This window comes from Pristis pectinata, chromosome 5, assembly GCF_009764475.1.
Source record: "Pristis pectinata isolate sPriPec2 chromosome 5, sPriPec2.1.pri, whole genome shotgun sequence".
Classification (NCBI taxonomy): Eukaryota; Metazoa; Chordata; class Chondrichthyes; order Rhinopristiformes; family Pristidae; genus Pristis; species Pristis pectinata.
Window position 1 is genome coordinate 26,639,178 of NC_067409.1, and position 20,527 is coordinate 26,659,704.

The following is a 20,527-nucleotide window of genomic DNA, read 5'->3' on the forward strand; positions in this document are numbered from 1 at the left end:
GGGTGAGATGAGGGTAGACTGGAGGGTAGTGAATCTTGTGCCTTTATTTAAGAAGGGCAGCAAAGAAAAAACCTGGAAACCATAGACCAGCAGGTCTAGTGTCTGTGGTAGGTAAGTTACTGGAGAGGATTCTGAGGGATAGGATCTGGATAAGGGATTCACCTAGAAAGGCAGGGGTTGTTTGGGACAGTCAGCATGGCTTTGTGCATGGCAGATCATGTCTTACAAACTTGATTCCGTTTCTTGATGATGTATTGAAGAAAGTCAATGAAGGCTGGGTGGTAGATAAGGTTCCACATAGTATGCTGCTGTGGAAGGTTAGATTGCATAGAAATAGGGAGAGCTGGATAATTGGATACACAATTGGCTTGATGCTGGCAAGCAGAGGGTGATGATGGAAGGTTGTTTCTCAGACTGGAGGCCTGTAACTAGTAGTGTGCCTTGGGTCGGTGCTAGGCCCATTGTTATTTGTCATGTCTATCAGTGATTTGGATGAGAGTGTACAAGGCATGATTAATAAGTTTGCAGATGAGACTAAAATAGGTGGTATAGTGGACAGGGAAGAAGGTTATCAAAAATTACAGTGAGATCTTGATCAGCTGAGTAAGTGGGTTGAGGAATGGCAAATGGAGTTTAATTCAGATAAGCGCGAGGTGTTGCATTTTGGAAAGTCAAATCCAGCTGGACTTTCACAGTGATCGGCAGGGTCCGGGGGAATATTGCAGAACAGAAAGGCCTTGGAGTACAAGTGCATGATTCCCTGATAGTGGAGTCAGGGTGGTGAAGAAGGCTTTTAACACACTGGCCTTCACAAGTCAAGGCATTGAGTAAAAAAACTTGAGGCCTTGGTGCGGTTGTACAGGACACTGGTGAGGCTGCACTTGGGATATTGTGTTCAGTTTTGGTCGTCCTGCTATTAGAAAGATGTTATTAAACTGGAAGGAGTGCAGAAAAGATTTCCAAAGATGTTGCCAGGACTGGAGGGAGTGAGTTACAGGGAGAGGTTGGACAGGCTGGGACCTTATTCCTTGGGGCGTAGGAGACTGAGAGGTGATCTTGTAGAGGTGTATAAAATTATAACGGCACAGACAGGGTGAATTCACTCAGTCTTTTTCCCAGGGTTGGGGAATCAAGAACTAGAGGGCATAGATTTAAGGTGAGAGGGGAAAGATTTAATAGGAACTTGAGCAGCAACTTTTTTCTTACACAAAGTGTGGTATGCATGTGGAATGAGCTGCCAGAGGAAGTGGTTGAGGCAGGTACATTCACAATTTTTTAAAGACAGTTGGACAGGTACACGGATAGGAAAGATTTAGAAGGTTATGGGCCAAACACTGGCAAATGGGACTAGCTTGGGTGGGGCATCTTGGTCGGCATGGACCAGTTGGGCTGAAGGGCCTGTTTCCATGCTCTATACCTCTATGAACTCTATGTGGAGGCTTCATGGCTAAATATCTAAGGTACACATTTTTACAGTGACTTTCTTCCCCCTCTCCTGTACCTTTTCCTGGTAAAAGATATTGGTGAATACTCCTTGTAGCTGTTAAGGTATCAATTCCCTGCTGAGCTTCAGGAGGGTCATGCAGCCCTGCCTTCATTGCTAAGATTACCAGTGACTGCCCTCTGCCCTTTTGTTTCTGCCAAATTTTTTCCCTTCAGTTTTGTGATGTTGACTAATTTCTTTGCCACAGTTACACCGCTGCCTCTTGCCCTCAAGTGTGTTGACAGTGTAGTCACACTTACGTGTCAGCCAATAAATTGAGTGTTGGCATATCATTTAAATTCAGGAAACATTGCAACCAGTCACAATACCAAATCAATCTATATTGAAGACAACCAACGCCACATGCACTGTGGATCTCGCACACAACTTTTTGGGAATTGGTTCTGTTACTCAATGCCTTGTGCAGCTTATGCAGCAGGGGAATAGGCGTATGGATCATATGGCAACTGATGACATTGCTGTGTTATTCTTTGACAGCAACCTTTTACTTTATTTTGGGGTGAATACTTGTTCACATTGTGGAATTTCAAGCATCCAGCAACCTCAAGTCAAATATAAAGAATTGAAAAATGAAGCTCCTTCTCTGTTTCCTAGTGCCCAAAACAAGGAAAGGTTGTTTCTTGTGGTGTAAATTTGCCACTTTTCACACAAATCATCCTTGCTCAATGTCTAGACCAGTTTGCCAGTTCATGTTAAATTATGAGCAGTTTCATGTCATGCATTTAAATTTTCCTAATTTATAGGAAAGCTCCAATATTCTGGCATACTTGGGACTTTGGTGATGATAAACTGGCAAATTTGCCGAACCATTGGGAGTTATTCCCATTAAAACCCCAATACACATTTAATTCAATTTTTTTTTAGATATCACACAGTATTATAATAAATTTTCATGGAACACTGTAATGGAACACTTTAATGGAAGCACAGGGACCGAAGCCCTAGTGAGTTGAAAGGGAGAGTAACCGACATCACGTGGTGAGCCAGATGCCAAACCTTGGAGATTTCTGAATAGTTTAATAGTGGTTTATAGGTAGTTTACTGTATTTCCCATTGCCCCCTTGCATCTGAGAGAAAGTATTTTTCCCCTTATTGATTTTACTTCTAACCAGGTGACAAAATCTATTATACTAATGATACAACGAAGAGTGATTGGGACCAAGAATATTTTTTTTGTTGAAAGTCAGCAACCAGTAACTTTAATACTTCAGAAGTGAAAGAGTGGTGGTTGAGCTTCTCTTTGGGCTCCAGAGATTGCATTGATAGTTATGCTCTAAAAATTCAATCAGGCAATTTCAGCAATGATTTAAAAAATAGTAGTCATATATAATCTTTGTTACTGCAGTTATCAAGAATGTTAACTGAAAAATGTGAATTAAGACTGTGTTGGGAATGACATCTACTGGTTTGGAAAATTTGCCAGTCTGGCAAGTTTGGATTCATTATGAGAAGCTACACTGAGGGGATGTGGCCTTGTGTGTTAGGGATGCAAACCCACATTGCTACAGTTGTAAGGCTTCTGTCCTGTTTGAGGGAATCTGTTTACCTCTAAGCTTAGAGCTGTAGATGTATGGCGTGGTAGACTACTGCTCCACATAGTGTGGTATTGATTCATACAGACCAAGAGAGTTGTAGGTTGAATTTCTAATGAGTTACCTAATCTTGACTCAAGCAGTGATGAAAGTTATTCACTGGAAAGTGCACATGTGGGTGTTAGATGTGAAATTTTAATCATCAAAAAGACCCTGCCTAGATTAGCATCCCCTCCCATATCTCTTCAGTGTAGACATTACCATTGATGAAAATGAGTTGCAGGCTTTGAAAATTTGGGTGTTATTGTTTGTCCAGTAATGTAATTAGTGTAATGTCTCAGTGTAGAAGCAGGATGTGGGTTTGAGCTGCAGGTTCCCTGCAGTGGAAGTTCTTAAACTCACCCCAGCTATTTCTGAAGTTTTAGCAGAGACTGAATATTTCCCTACTGAGCTGGAAAGAAAATTTGAAGGTGAATCATCTTGATCGCTTAGCATGATCTACCTGCTCTTTGATCTCATAAATAGAAAACTTGAGAAGTACTGACTTTTAACTTTATTTCATTAGTTTAAGCAATGTGGTCACAATTGGTTATCTGATATTAATTGTTCTTTAGATGTTTTATTTCTGAGCACATTGCTGGGCACTGGACAGAAGAGAGGTCAAATGAGGAAAGAGGTTAATTAAGGATGAAAGCCAATGGGGGGAAAAAAGGAGTGTTAGGTGTGATTTCTTTTTAATACTCTTAATTCAGGCCCTGAGAATCTCCATCCTGCCAGCCCTTCCCCTGCTATTAGAATTTGGAGAATTAGTAGCTGAAGGAGAAATTTTCCAGCGGAGGCAGTGAGATTAGATGAGACACCAAGGTATCAGAGCAAGCAAATGGCTAATGGATAAAAGAAACAACTCCGCTTATGTAGGATTCACTATTAAGGGATTTTGAAAGTAAGGCCGAGGATCTATAATCAAATTTTTGAATAAAATGTGTGACTGAATGGTGCTGTATAATTGCTATTCTACTATTTTGGTTATGAACCAGGGGCCAGCTTTATATTAATGTCCTTTTTGTAAATTGGCTTCAAATAGCTGTTCATTTGTGGATACTAAATGTGTGAACAAAATATAACCCCACAAAGTCCAACTCTGACCATCTTGTACCATTTCAAAGAACGTGTTTGGTTTTATGTAAGTTGCAGTAAATTAATGTATCAAATTCGGGACTGTAGTTTTAATAGCAATCATCTAGGTTCTCCCTAGGAAACTTTGTGATGTGGCTTCTATACAAAAAGCTCCGGTCATCACATGCTGCGAGTCTGTCTGCTTTGTACTTGCAGTGAATGGGGGTCCCACATTGAGTTATAAAGGGAGAAAACTCCTGAGTGGAAGTTTGTTTCAAAAGTACTATTTTTTTCCATCATTCTTTTTGCAACACTACCCTAAATCTTGTACAAGTGTTTATTCTTGATGGATAAGATACTGACTGCTGACAGCTATTTCACCTTGGGAGAACCACAACCAAGTCTGGTGTCATCCTCACCTGAAATGAACATTTTCTGGAATAGTCGCTAGGTAATGATTATCTATGGAGACCATGGTTGACTGTTCTTTACATTTCATGGGAGCAGAAGTCTGTTTTAAACACTCTCAATTACTGTTGACAAAAATTGATAAGAATTTATTTTCTGGAGAAATTAAATAGAGAAGAGAAAGTTATTTATTTTAACCAAGCATATAAATCCTTAACTTAAAATCGTTCCATTGCCTAAACGTAACAGGTCCTAAATATTGATCTGACGAGTTGAAACAAAAGTGATTTTTAGTCTTATTTGCACTTCATATGTTTGCTTCAACCATGTAAGTAAGCAAGGAGTTCCCAATTGTTCGTGTTGTTTTGTAATTCTCCGAAGAGTGGCCCCTAAAGTCTGCCTGCTTCATTAGGAAGTATCTGCAGCAGTTCAAGAAGGCACCTCACCACCACCTTCTCAAAGGCAACTTGGGATGGGCAAGTGAATGCTGGCTCAGCCTGCAAAGCCCAATGAATATATATATAAAAAAAAGATACTAGGAGTATCAGTACCAAACCTAACCTTCCATTTTTATAATTCGAAAGAAAAAACTTGTGACTTGAGAAGAGTAATGTATTCTGTTAATTTAAACAGAATTGTAAAGTTTTGGCGAACCTTTTCTGCTTGTTGACGTAATGTAGTCACACTAATGATTAGATCCAGCCATGCATTTTTAACTCAAGTTGTTTGATGTTGGAGAACATTAGTGCCAGAATGGTGCAGGTTCAATTCTACCTCCATCCTTTGTATGATTTCGCATTTCAAGAAACTCTGATCAGAGAAGAAAGGAGTTTTTTTTTATCCATTAATTGATTAAAACAGCACTGTTTAGTCCAAAGTGGTTTAGGAATGTGTCATCTTGGCTCCACAGATGTGTTGTCAGAGTTGAAAAATGAAGAAAAAAGTTTTAAGTCATGGAAATGTAGAAAATAGCAGTATTTGGGCTATTTGACCCTTTCAGCCTAATCCACCATTCAATTTGATCATGCCTGATTATCTATCTTAGTACCATTTCCCCATTCTCTACCTCCACCTCCCACCAACACCCCCCATACCTCTTGATGGTTATGGTATTTAAAAGCATTCGATCACTTGACTTCTACAGCCCTCTGTGGCAGTGAATTCCCCAGGTTCACCACTCTCTGATTGAAAAGATCTCTTAGTGTTAAATCTCTTGGCTTGCAATCTGAGACTGCAAGTCCTTGCCTTTCAAAAGAAAGTATCTTCAAAATAAAGCTATCTCACAACATAAACATCAAAAAAAATTAACAAATCTTACAGCACAATAATTTAAGCTCTTAAAAGCTCAATTGTTGTAGCAGATTTTTCAGATGTGGAATTAGTTATGGTTAACTTTTTTTTACTTTGCTCACATTAAATTTTGGCATTGGTTTTGTACGGCTGCCAAGTGGAAGCTCTTAACTCCAGTTGCAATATGCTGCTTTTTAAACTTCTAAGCTATTTGCTTCTCTATGGTGTTTGTTTCTTAATAATCTGCATGTAGTTCTAACTTTTCTCTGCCTAGGTGACTAAAGCAGCATCCATAATCTGTAAATCTAAACAGGTTTTATTTAAAAGTCCCAGCTTGGGATCTCTTCAAGTTCAAAGTAAACTCTACAAAAACTCACTGAAGCCATGCCTCAAGAAAACACATGGATACTACAAGCTGGGGAGATCTGGTCACCAATCAATCTCAATGGCGTCAAAACCTCTAGCCAGTGAAATATCTTGTCATTGAAGGGAAAAAGACAAAGGAAAGCCAAGAGCCAGCAGCTCTGCCACAATCCTGCTGTGGATGGATTAGCAGCTCTAGCACTGGATTTACCTAGTCCCCTCAGGATCCATTGGAGAACCATGACAAAGATTATCATCAAATTGAGTGGTCCCTAATGACCTGATCCTGCGTAGTCCCACGACGCTTTATTTCAAATGATCCATGAAGAGAATACTGGATGTCTCCAGTTTAACAATAGACTATGTGGCACCTTGAGTCTGCTCTGCCTTTCAGTAACCAAATGCCTCATGTGCCTTGTGCTGCTTTCCTGCCCAATCCCATTTCTTTTGATTTCCTTGGAGTCTAAATATTCATCTGAGTCTTGAATATGCTCAGTGACCAATGATCCAAGTCTTCTGAGGTTGAGAATTCCAAAAAATTGAAAACCATTGCATTCTGACCTCTCACTTTACTCTCAATGAATATTACTTCATTTCAGTGACAGTGAGAGTTTCTTAAAAATAGACATTTTTTAAACTTTTACAATTGTTTGCTAATAAAAACATAGTTTCTTCAATATTGAATTGAAGCCTCAGCTGAAAGCTTTGTCTTTTAGTATGAAGACAAGAGACTGCAGATGCTGGAATCTGGACCAAAAAAACAGAATGCTGGAAGAACTCAGCTGGTGAAGCAGCATGCAGTTTTGACCTGAAACATTGACTTGCATCTTTTGCCTCCAAAGATGTTGCTTGACCCACTGAGTTCTTTCAGTGTCCTGTTTTTTTGTCTTTATTGGTTGCAGGTTGAAAAAAGAACTAATTTAGTAAAGTTGAATACGAGCCACTCTTCAGCTTACAAGCTTCCACATGCAAAAATAGTAATTCTACTAAGAGTTGCAGAGTGAATTAGAGTACAGTAGTTTATATTTTGAGCATTATGATATTGATTTGTATGTATATGTACTATGTGATTCCAGACCCACAATCTACCACTGTGACAATGAAACAGAAGTTTTTCCAAAAGGTAGAGAGGTAAATTCAAGAGAGATTCTGCTTGGTGGTTTGTAGTAATGTGCATTAGCATGGATAAAAGAAAAGCTGTCTATTTTCGGAGGAATGCAACAGCAACAGAATAAAATAACACTTCTGTTATTTTAAGTGAAATTTTTTTCTTTGCATCAGCTCTGTCTATCTAATGAGCTGCCTTTGGAATAATGGTAATGTATGTATCAGCATCTGAAGTAAAGAGTCAATAAAAAATGTTGCAATCATTCATTAGAACTTGAAAAATAAGTGAACAACTTGGCAGTGAAAACCAAAGTATAATGAGAAAAATTGCCCACTACTGAACTTAGGGAAAATTAAGTTATATGGCAGAGATTTTTCAATATGAATGAGGGAAGAAACATAAAAAAAGTTAAAGACTTAAAGAGACATGAACAACTCAGGTGGTGGGTGGAATATTCTATCCTGAATGGAAACGGGAGAGTCTTGTAAAATAGCGCACGATCCATTGGTATGAGTGTATGAATGATAAGATTGCAATTTTCTCCATAAACTCAACTGTTCATTTTCACTAATAGTAGATTTAAAAGTTGTTAATCAATCTCCTGCTGGGAATGTGGATGATGATTCAAGATCTACAAATGATGCAGCTGGTCAGCATCTAGGGTAAAGAAATAATTTTAAAATTTTGGTTGCAATTGTACATTAGAACTGGAAAAATAAGTAGCGTAGCAAGGAAAAACAAAAAAAAGAGAAGACGTGGGTGAAATTACTTGCAGCTTAAAAGAAAGAAAAACAGGAGATGGTGAGATGGCAGAGATATTTCAATATGACTGTAGGAAGAAGCATAATAAAAGTTAATGACTTGAGAGACAAAGATTACGTGAATAGCTAAGACAGTGGGCGGACTATTCTGAATGGAAAGAGGAGAGGCTGGTAAGGTAGCACAAATTCCATTGGTATGAAGAGATGAAAAATAGGATGGTAATTTCCCCTACAAGCCCAAGGATCCATTTTAAGTAAAGTTAGATGTTAGTCAATTTGCTGAAAAGGCAGATTAGGATTCAAGAGCAAGTATAACCTTGGCTGAAGGGTTTATAACAGGAGATGTAGATGTGGTTCATTCTGCACTTTAAGTTACTTCCACTTCATATATTAATTTCATTGTCGATATTTATGATTGAATCATTCACATGCAAACTATAATGTTGCACCATTCAACTAGTAGCTACCAAAGTCTGAAGACTGGGGATTGGCTGTTTGGAACTGAGGTGAGAAATGCCTTGATTCACAGGGCTGGAATTCTCCACCCTGGAGGACTGAATGTTTAGTTACAGCTTATATTCAAAGCATCAGTTGATGGATATTTGAATCTTGAGCAAAGGTGGATTTAAGTTTGAGGATCAGCCATGATCTCACTGAACAGAGCACACAAGAGCAGCTGTATTCAATGCTGCATCATGTCAATAGGGAGGGTGAGGGTAGGGGCAAGAAACTTGACAAAGTCACAGTAACAAATTCCATTAAAACCGTGGAGATGAGATGTAATAATGTAAGCTATATAACCCTCAGATTCTCTTCTTTCAGTCTACTACTATCCATTGAAAATCAAAATCAAAGAACTGTAGATGCTAGAAATTTGAAATAAAAACAAAATGCTGGAAGAACTCAGCAGGTCAGAACAGACAAAGGCCTTTCACCTGAAACATTAACTCTGTTTCTCTGTCTGACCTGCTGGGCATTTCTAACATTTTCTGTTTTTATTGCTGTGGCCCATCTATGTGTATACTTCACTCAGGTTCACATTGAGAAATTTGATTTGAGTTCTAAGCTGCATCAAGGTCTCACACAGTTTCCTCTATTAGTGAACCAGCAGCCTAGTGTGACCAAATTCTCTGCTGCCCCTGCCAGTGGCTACAGTACTGTTGATGATTTCATTCTTCATTATCTTCAGTTTACAATCATATCATCATTTTTCTGGTTGCACTACTCTTCATCCATCCCTATCTCATTCCAGCATTGCTGATGCCTTCTCCAGCCCTAATTCATCCTGAACACACTGACTCTCACCTCTGAAACCCTTTTTGGGTTGGGTTGGTAAGTGGACAGGGCCCCATTCTCTGGCCTCAGCATTGTAAATCCCTTGGCCTCTTCTAAAAATCCATTCCAATATCTCCTTCTCTGGTTGCGACTCCACATTTTGTGAAGTGATTTCATATTCAATGAACAAACAGTGCAAATTATTGTTGACCCATACAGTTGTGGATTTCCTGAAATCCTTTTTGTTTCCTCCAATGCCTGTATGATTTCTTAGGATGGATTAGGAGTCTCATCTTTAAATTCTTTATATTCAATCTCTAAATACTATATTCATATAACACCATCTACACTCACATGGCTGCTTTCACCTCAGCACCATCACTGAAACCCAATAAGCATTTGATAACCAAGTCTTCAACGAATAAAATTTCCCGCTGTTCTGTGTCTTTTAATAAGGATGAATTAGGTGTTTGTCAGCTTGTATTAATCCCATTAACCTTGCTGCGTGCTTACTTAGCAGAAGACTTGTGGGAGGAGGGTGGCAGGGGTGTGGGGAGAGATTTCTATTCTTTTCCTTAAATGTAAATTTTCTCCCTTTTGTCAGCCTATTGCCAGGGCTGTTGCCTTTCACTTTGGGACATTGCCCAGTTACATTGGTTCACCATACACTGAGGAATCAATCTCAATCTCCTCAAACATTCCACAGACTCATCCCACTCTGAGTAAAACCTTCTCCAGAGATATTTTCGCAGCTTGTTTAATCTGACTGAATGTCATTTCTTATCCCCACATCCTTTACTGAACTATTTGCAGATGACAGAAAGGTTGGTGGCTTTGTTAGTTTAGAAAGGTTAGTTTAGAAGGTTGCCAAAGGATACAGCAGGATATAGATTAGTTGCAGGGTTGGGCAGTGAAATGGCAGATGGAGCTTAATCCAGCCAAGTGTGAGGTGTGGTACTTTGGGAGATCAAATGTTAAGGGAAAGTACACCGTTAATGGCAGGACCCTTAACAGCACTGATGTACAGAGGGATCTTAAGGTCCAAGTCCATAGCTCCCTGAAAGTGGTGGCACAAGTTAATAGGGTGGTAATGAAGGTGTATGGTGTGCTTGCCTTTATTAGTCAAGGCATTGAGTTCAGGAAGTTATGTTGCAGCTTTATAAAACTATGGTTAGGCCAAACTATGGTTAGGATTACATTGAATTCTGGTTGCTCCATCATAGGAAAGATGTGGAGTCAATTGTGAAGGTGCAGAAGAGGTTTACCAGGATGCTGTCTGGATTAGAGGGTAAGTGCTGTAAAGTGAAGTTGGACAAACTACGATTGTTTTCTCTGGAGTGGCGGAGACTGAGGGAAGACCTGATAGAAGTTTATAAGATTATGAGATGGAGTAGACAGCCGGTATATTTGTCTCAGGGTTGAAATGTCTAGTATTTAAGGTGAGAGAGGGAAAGTTCAAAGGAGATATGCGGGGCAGTTTTTTTTTACACGGTGTTCAGTGCCTGGAATGCGCTACCAGGGGTGGTGGTGATGGAGGCAGATACGATAGAGGCATTTAAGAGGCTCTTAGATAGGCACATGAAAATGCAGAGAATGGAGGGATATGGACCATGTGCAGGCAGAAGGGATTAGGTGTCATTAGCTTAATTTAGCATAACATCGTAGGCTATACTGTTTTATGTTCTATTTGAGGGAGATTCTTCAACTAAAATACCTCTGCTATCTGTTGTGTTTATCCTAAATTATTTACTCTTGCTTCCAATGCAGAAACCCTTCAAAAGAAGAGTCTGAATTCCTTTGTTATAACACTTCCCTCACCCCAATTCCTGACTTTCATGTGAAGCACTGTAAAGATGAATTGCTTTATGAACACAATTTAGTCCTGATAGTGAACAGTTAATTTCTCTTCAGAACATTGAATTTCTCAATAATAAAATTCTGTTGGAGGTTGCTGTTTTGATGAGTTAGTTTTTCCACTGTTGATTGTTTCATCTAAGTGCTGCAGTATTAAATGGTTCTTCATTGCTGCAGGTTTTTGAAAAGGAGTATCAGACCTGTGTTTTGGGTGTTGGAGAGTGGAACTCATGGTTTTATTAGGTAACGAATAGTTAGACACCATATTAGGAAATGTGTCGCATTACTCACTGTGTGTGTGCTGTGGAAATAAAACGTCAGATCAGCTTTTCCTCACCTTTAATGATTGTACTATTAATATGTACTCTCAGCCTTTTATTCTCTGACCCTGTGATGTTTCTGGGCAGAAAGCAGGGTGGAACCACTAGGTTTACTGGGGAATGAAACTTGTTTACAGCTGAGCTGAGCTGGCAGCTGGAGAAAGAAAGGAGAAAAACCTGTTCAATAATAAAGCAGTTTAAACTGCTTGCTCAATTACTAGTCTATAATAACTGCATTAGGTCTAATATGATAACGCTTTTTTCCAGTTCAAATTTATTGTGCAAGTCAATAAAAGGACACTCTTTGGATTCAAGATCATGAAGTAATCCAGACACTTGCGAGCCTTTGTTTTTCTTGGTTGAGTTACTCTGGAGGAGGACATGGATACTGTACTTGCTGAGAGTGAACATCACACGTCGGCATGTTTCCTCCAGCCTGCCAGTGAATTTAGTAGAACCCCTCCCCTCCCAACCAAAGTGAAACCCATCCTAGCTGTTAATTATAGCCAAATCTGCGAGCTTCCTATTTGGAGGTTGAATTCAAGCAAATAAGCATGTAGAGAAATAAGCTGATACCATAAAGGGCTCACTGAAATTGACAAGAATTGGAGCAGGGCTTCATTTTGTTTTCCAACCTGTTATCACAGATCTAACAGCACTCCACCTTTTCCTGTTCCTCTGCATATTTCAGATTTATTAAGATACAATAGATTTTTATTCACGTAAGATCTGTGTGGTTCATCACTTTTGCATGTTGAATTGTATAGGGTGTTAGTGAGGCCACACCTGTTCAGTTCTGGTCCCGTTATATAACTAAGGATACATTTTTTTTAGAGGCTGTCCAAAGTCGATTCCCTAGGCTAATTCCTGGGATTAGAGAATTGTCCTATCGTGAATATCTAAAGAAGTTGAACCTGTTAGATCATCCATGATTGTATATCAAAACGAAAAAGGGGGATCTTGATCAGCTAGGTAAACGGTCTGAAGATTGGCAAATGGCTTTCAATTCAGATAAGTGCCAAGTGTTGCATTTTGGGAAGTCAAACCAGAATAGGACTTGTACAGTGAATGGTCAGGCCCTGGGAATACGGTGTTATGGAATATGGTTCCCTGAAAGCAGCGTCACAGGTAGACAGGGTGGTGAAGAAGGCACTTGGCACGTTGGCCTTCATCAGTCAGGGCATTGAGTGTAGGACTTTGAACGGTACATTGCAGTTGTACGAGACATTGGTGAGACTGCACTTGGAGTATTTTGTACGGTTTTGGTAGCCCTGTTATAGGAAAGACATCATTAACCTGGAAAGAGTGCAGAGAAGATTTACGAGGATGCTGCCAGGACTCAAGGAACTGAGTTATAGGGAGAGGTTAGGCAGGCTAGGACTTTATTCCTTGGAACATAGGAGATTGTGCGGTGACCTTATGGAGGTGTATAAAATCATGAGCGGTATAGAGACGGTGAATGCAACATAGTCTTTTTCCCAAGGAAGATGAACTAAAAATGAGAGGGCATAGGTTTAAGCTGAGAGGTGAAAGATTTAAAAGGGACTTGAGGGGTAACTTCTTCATGAGGGGGTGGTGAGTTTATGGAATGAGCTGCCAGAGGAAGTGATTGATGCAGTTACAATAACAACATTTAGAAGACATTTGGATAAGTACGTGGATAGGAGAAGTTTAGAGAGATATGGCCAAACGCGGGCAAATGGGACTAGCTTGTGGCTAGCGCCATGGTTGGCATGGACAAGCTGGGCCAAAGGACTTGTTTCAATGCTGTATTACTCTATGATTATGACTCTTTTGCATGATAGGACAGACTTGAGGGGCCAAGAGCCCTATGCCTGCTCCTATTTTCTTGTGTTCTTGTGAAAATGTATTTTAAATGTTGCCATCATAGTTTCAAATTTAATTATTTTATCAATTTTCTTGGATTTCCTTTATTTCTCACAATACATTGGTAATCTTTGAAGTTAAGGACAGAAAGATCATCAGCAGATGATGTTTGCCTATCAGGTGGGATTATTTTTTGGTTGTTATACATGTGTTTTGGTTACCGTTTGTACTCGATGCCACATAATTTGTTCCCATTTACTTCACTGCAGCCAAATGAGAACAAATGATTACAATTTGTGGCAGATACTGCTGCTGCATTAAGCACTAGCGATCAAAGACCAAGGTTGGATAGATTACTCTTTTATCAGTCCACCTGCAAATCTCATCATAGAAATATTATTTCTGTCATTATATTCCACAACATGCAGGAACAAATCATGAATTTCCCAAGGTTGTTTTGTTAAGTCTCAGAACTTTGCTGTAATTAAGGCTGTTTTGTCTTTTCAGAAAGCAAGCCGAAGGTGAGCAATCAGGAGCTGAAGTAGTTGTCCCTGGCGCCCTGCAGATAAAATGTGCCCGTTGCCAGATTGTTACCCCCACCTTCGTTGATATGAAACTTCACCTGCTGTGTGTTCATGAGGAAGAGCTGCAGCTCAGGGTGGAAGAGGGATCAGTAAAAGAGAAAAGCAGATGCATCAGTGGATTTCCCATTTGCTCCCGCGCGGAAACAGAACAAGAACTCTTCAAGCATGCAGCAAACTACTGGAAGCAATTTGGTGAGAAGAAGAATCTGGTAAAGTGTGGTATTTGTGAAGAAGCATTCCACTCTTGTTTTAAGTTGAAGAAGCACATGGTTTTGCATTATAAACAACAACTCAAATTAGAGGCTGCAGATTCAGCCGCAGTTCCAGCCGCAGTTCCTAAGGTTAAAAAACTTCATTTCCTTACAAATGTTGGATTTAATTGTATATTATGTAAACAGAAATGTGGGAGCAAATCTGAACTTTTCAGGCACTGGCAAAGTTATCACAAGTGCAAAGATCCTGCTGTTCTATGGACAGTCTTTAGTTCCTTGATTGAACATTGCAGAATTGATGAGGAGCAGACTGAGGTTTCACCAGAACACACTGCTGTCAGCACTGAACATTTTTGCAGACACATTGCAGATGCTACATCCTTATGTGATCTCCATGAGGGGAGAAGAGTTGTAGATCAGTGTAAGGTACACTTGAGCAACTGCACTGGTGGAACAGAGAAGTCTCTTGATTCTTGCCAGCTAACATGTCCATTTTGTTCAAAGACCTTTTTCTGCACAACCTGCAGAAGTAGCAGCAGTGAAGAAGTTATTTTTCATCAAGAAGATGTTGTACATCAATGCCCAAAGTGCCTTCTGAAGTCCCCATTAACTGCTAAGGGTCTTGGAGCTCAAGTGTTCTGTACTTCATCTAAACATTGTGGTTGAACTTTAAGTGCTGCAGGAATGACAGAACCTCTAAGGTGAGTTGGTCGTGCACTGTGAAATGTCAATCACAAATATTAATACAGAGCATAATGCTATGCATGAGTATCCAGGTATAACAATGTATTTGCAATGAAGAAACTGTCTCGTGATGAGACAGTACAAGGATTTTCAAATAAAGCTGTCTTTGAATCTCGTAAAATGTAGCATGGGAAATGGTGACTGAAATAGAAGATGCAAACTGGGACAGGAAAAGGATATGGATTGGAAAGAATTAGGTAGTCTAGTTAAACAAAGTGTCTAATTGTGTCATAGATAATGGTGTAACCCCTTGGTCCCTGACAACAATAAATTACTTGGGACTTAATCTTGCCATTTAAAAGCAGCAGAACATATGGTGCATTTTGTTAATATAGCAAATATATATCTTGGATCCTGGCTTTAAAATGTACAGATTCATGTAAAATGGGAAAGTGTGGTACTTCATTTTGACATTGGAGGCATTATGAAGGCCCTCACTGTTATGTCTCCTCCTAGTGGCCAGGAAAGCAAAGATCACTTATGTATTTCTCTCAGTTCTCAATGGTCAGTCAACACCATATTCATTGTGTACTTGGTGGAACTGTTGCCCCAAAGATCCAAAAAATGTAGGTAGTATAAAAAGCATTCTCTCAGTTTCCTTGATACACTTCATTGAATGTGTTATTTTTCTTCCTCCTTCATTCTCCCCATCCCTTCTTGCCTCCCACATTGAGGTGTAATGAAGTAGGCAGTTGCCACGTTTGGAATTTTAGTCCAGGTGGTGGCTGAACCCAATCATTTTGCTGTAGGGATATCACAACTGAGTTAGTTCCTGTCCTTGCTTGATATTGATGTGTACTTTGTATACAGTTTCTACTAAACCTTTGTACAGGTATAATTGGAAGTTTGAAGTATACGTATGAATTCAAGTAAGAGTTCCAGAAGATTGAGTAACAAGTAAGAAAAAAAGCTATTGAACTGACACACAACCAGCTTTCCTAAGTAATACATTTTATATGGAATTGAAAGCAAAGAAAATTCACTCAACCTTGTTTAGGTCATGCACAGTTGAAATAATTCCAATCTCTCATTGTATGAGACAAAATATTATTTCAGTGTGGGATTAGTTGTATCTATTGGTAAAGTGCTCTAGAGTATTTTTGTAACAGCATAAATCTTAGGAACAAGTCAGTTTCCAGGTTTGTCAACAGGAGATTTGGGCATGACCGCAGGAGATCTGATGGAAGGAATTATTGAAATAAGGAAAGGAATTTGTTTTCCTTGGTAAAATTAGTTTAGTTGGTCAACAGCCATCTTGAGATACAATTTGATTTTTTTTTATCCTTTGGTCTTCTTTTTCAACCTGCTGCCCCTTCTATATTTCCATACTTTGTCCTAGGAAAGCTTCTGAAGGATTAACAATATGTTGTTATGTCTTTCACTAAATTCATCCAAATCTTGCACTATCATGACTGCAACTTGCAGTTATGTTACCTCTTGTAAGTGGGAAAGGTCCTAACATTCTTGACCAAGAACACATCTTGAGTCAGAGAAGGGATGAGTAATAAACCTGGCAGAAAGATTGTTGAAGCTCATTTTTAAGGGTGGTGGGATTTGGGGGAGTAGAAAGTAACAAAAGGAAGTGGTTAGATTAGTGGGTTTAGGGGGGGAATTTTCAGAGATTGGGCCTAACCACCACTTGCATCAGTTGGCCAAAAGGAAGAGATTGCAGATGTGTGACAATACAGTGAGGTTTATAAGATAGGAGGAGTTTCCAGAGATGGAGAAAGAAATGATTATGGAGGGACTTAAACCAAAATAAAAAAAAACAAGTATAATGGTTCAGCAGGGTGGATAAACATTGGGATTGGATATTTGATGGGTAGCAGAATTTTTGATGAGATGATCAAATGTATGGAGGGTGGAAGCCTGAAAAGGTGTGAAAGTGACCATTACCATGAATGAAGATTTCTGTAACACAAGAAATGAAGTAGTGTGCAGTTTAATAGTGTTTTAGAGGTGGAATTTGGTAGTCTTTGTGTTAGAGACGATATTAGTCTGTGTTCAGACTTGAAAAGAACACGTCAGCTGGGAATAGTTTGGTTCAGCCTGTGGTGGTTGGCATTTTATAGAATTGATGGGAGTGTGGTAGGATACGTTGCAAGGGAAGAAGACAATAAGCTGTAATATTTGCTAAGTGTAACTGTATGAAGGCATAGGTTCTCTAAAACTGGACTTCGGGCAAATAGTGTGACCCACCCTGGCAGCAGAGTAATGGAGCCGATTGCTATCAGCGTGTGTGTGTGGAAACTCACACCATTGGTCTCAAGCAGTGTTTCTGGAGATGATAATGAAAAGGAGAGTGGAGCCAGTGATTAATCCTGGAGACTTCAGGCATGCCAAGATAATAATGTAAGATGCTAGAATCTGGAGTCAGATAATGAGAAGGAAGCCAAGGAATGCCAATTCCTTTCAGGCAGACAGTGGAGAAGGACTGTATTGATTGTGTTAAAGGCTGCAGAAAAATTGAGGAGGCACAATGTTCAACGATCACAGACATAATTTAGATGGATAGAGTTATTTTGGTGCAGGAAGAAGGTCAAAACCTGACTGGAAAACTTAAAGCAGGGTGTTGCTTCAAAACTCTCTTCCAAATGGCCATTCAGGCATGAGTTTAAATGGCTTTCTTTATTCATTTGAGTGGCCTTATTCATTGAATGCCCATTCTGAATGGCTTTCTTTATTCATTGAATGTCCATTCTGAATCGCTGTTGAACTGAGTGGCTCGCTAAGCCACTTTTGGAGGCAGTTAAGAATCAAGCACCACAATGGTGACCTGCAGGGGCCTAGCTGCAGTAACCAGGTCTCTGGCACTGGGACTGGTACTTCTGCTCAGAAGGGAAGGGTGGGAAAGAGACATGCAGTAGTGATAGGGGACTCGATAGTCAGGGAAACAGATAGGAGGTTCTGTGGCAGTGAGCATGAATCCCGGATGGTATGTTGCCTCCCAGGTGCCAGGGTCCGGGAGGTCACTGATGGGGTCCACAGGATTCTTGAGCGGGAGGGAGAGCAGCCAGAAGTTGTGGTCCATGTTGGCACCAACGACATAGGTAGGAAGGGGGATGAGGTCCTGAAGAGCGAGTTCAGGGAGCTAGGCAGAAGACTGAGGAACAGGACCTCAAGGGTAGCAATCTCGGGATTGCTGCCGGTGCCACGCGATAGTGAAGGCAGGAACGGGAGGAGGTGGCAGATAAATGCGTGGCTGAGAAGTTGGTGCAGGAGGGAGGGTTTTAGATTTCTGGATCATTGGGATCTCTTGTCGGGAAGGTGGGACCTGTACAGAGAGGACGGGTTACACCCAAACCAGAAGGGGGCCAATATCCTTGTGGCTAGGTTTGCTAGGGTGGTTCGGGAGGATTTAAACTAGTTTGTGAGGGGGAAGGGAACCGGAGGAGTAGGTCAGAGGAAGAAGGGGGTGAGGAAAAGTTAGATCAAACAGGTTGAGAGGCTTTGGGGAAGGAGAAGCAGAATACAGGCTATAAAAGTAGTAAGGTAGATGGACTGAAGTGTGTTTACTTAAATGCAAGAAGCGTCAGGAATAAGGGAGATGAACTGAGGGCTTGGATAAGTATGGGGGACTATGATATTGTGGCTATTACTGAGACGTGGCTGACGTCAGGGCAGGAGTGGATATTGAATATTCCTGGTTTTTGGTGTTTTAAGAGGGATAGGGAAGGGGGGAGAAGAGGAGGAGGGGTGGCGATACTGGTCAGGGACACTGTTACGGCTGCGGAAAGGATGAATGTTGTAGAAGGATCATCTCTAGAGTCCGTATGGGTGGAAGTAAGGAACAAGAAAGGAGCAGTTACTCTACTAGGAGTATTCTATAGGCCCCCTGGTAGCAGTAGAGATATAGAGGAGCAGATTGGCAGGCAGTGTTTGGAGAGAAGCAAAAATAACAGGGTTGTTATAATGGGAGACTTCAACTTCCCAAATATAGACTGGAACCTGCTTAGTGCCAAAGGTTTAGATGGGACGGAATTTGTTAAATGTGTCCAGGAGGGATCCTGACACAGTATGTCGACAGGCCGACTAGAGGGAATGCCATGCTAGATCTAGTTTTAGGAAATGAACCGGGACAGGTGAAGGATCTATTGGTGGGTGAACATTTGGGGGACAGTGACCATTGCTCCATAACCTTTAAAATTGTCATGGACAGGGACAGGTTCAGAGAGGACAAGAAGATATTTAATTGGGGAAGGGCGAACTATGAGGCTATAAGGAGAGAACTTGGGAGTGTAAATTGGGATGTCCTTTTTGAAGGGAAATGTACTATGGAGATGTGCTCGATGTTCAGGGATCTTATGCAGGATGTTAGGGATAAATATGTCCCGGTGAGGCAGAGAAGGAATGGCAGGGTGAAGGAACCGTGGGTGACGAGAGAGGTGGAATGACTAGTTAGGGAGAAGAAGGTAGCATACATAAGGTATAAGCAGCAAGGTTCAGACAGGGCCCGTGAAGAATATAGAGTAACGAGGAAGGAAGTTAAGAAAGGGCTGAGGAGAGCTAGAAGGGGACATGAAAAGGCGTTGGCTAGTAGGATTAAGGAAAATCCCAAGGCCTTTTTCACGTATGTGAAGGGTAGGAGGATGGCTAGGGTAAAGGTAGGTCTGATTAAAGACAAAGGTGGGAGAATGTGCCTGGAGGTGGCGGCAGTGGGAGAAGTTCTCAATGAATACTTCCCTTCGGTATCCACCAAGGAGAGGGGTCTTAATGACGCGGAAGGGAGTGCTGGTAAGGGTAATGTTCTCGAGGTTGTAGATATCAAGAGAGAGGATGTGTTGAAGTTGTTAATTAATATCAAGACAGATAAATCTCCGGGGGCCTGACGGGATATTCCCCAGGATGCTTCAAGAGGCAAGGGAGGAGATTGTTGAACCACTGGTAAGGATCTTTGAGTCCTTGTTGTCCACGGGGATGGTGCCGGAGGATTGGAGGGTGGCGAATGTTGTCCCCTTGTTCAAAAAAAGGTCGTAGGGATAGTCCAGGGATTTACAGACTGGTGAGTCTCACGTCTGTGGTGGCTAAGCTGTTAGAAAGGATTCTAAGGGATAGGATCTATGAACACCTAGAGAATCATGGACTGATTAGGGACAGCCAGCATGGCTTTGTGAAGGGAAGATCTTGTCTCACAAGCCTGATAGTTCTTTGAGGAGGTGACGAGGAAGATTGATGAGGGTAGTGCGGTGGATGTGGTCTATATGGATTTTAGCAAGGTGTTTGATAAGGTTCCTCATGGTAGGCTTCTTCAGAAGGTCAGAGGCCAAGGGATCCAGGGAAGCTTGGCTGTGTGGATTAGGAATTGGCTTGCCTGTAGAATGCCGAGGGTTGTGGTGGAGGGAGTGCCCTCGGATTGGAGGGCAGTGACTAGTGGTGTCCCGCAGGGATCGGTTCTGGGACCTCTACTTTTTGTGATATTTATAGATGACTTAGATGAGGGGGTGGAAGGCTGGGTTAGTAAATTTGCGGATGACACTAAGATTGGCGGTGTTGTGGATAGTGTGGAGGGCTGTCGGAGTTTACAGAGGGATATTGATAGGATGCAGAGCTGGGCTGACAAGTGGCAGATGGAGTTCAATCCGGAGAAGTGTGAGGTGGTACACTTTGGAAGGACAAACTCCAGGGCAGA

General features: G+C 40.8%; 1 protein-coding gene across 7 annotated transcripts in view; it reads left to right on the forward strand.

Annotated features, from left to right (window-relative positions):
- znf438 (zinc finger protein 438) overlaps nucleotides 1-20,527 on the forward strand; it is a 210,621-nt gene that overhangs the window by 136,370 nt on the left and 53,724 nt on the right. For 6 of the 7 annotated variants that reach the window (XM_052016543.1, XM_052016539.1, XM_052016544.1 and 3 more), the window contains exon 6: nucleotides 13,866-14,855. The exons of the other annotated variant lie outside the window; for it this stretch is intronic. In XM_052016543.1, coding sequence (XP_051872503.1) covers nucleotides 13,866-14,820 — 955 coding nt within the window. In that variant the 3' untranslated portion in view covers nucleotides 14,821-14,855. The remainder of the gene's footprint in view (nucleotides 1-13,865; nucleotides 14,856-20,527) is intronic. 7 annotated transcript variants of the gene reach the window in all.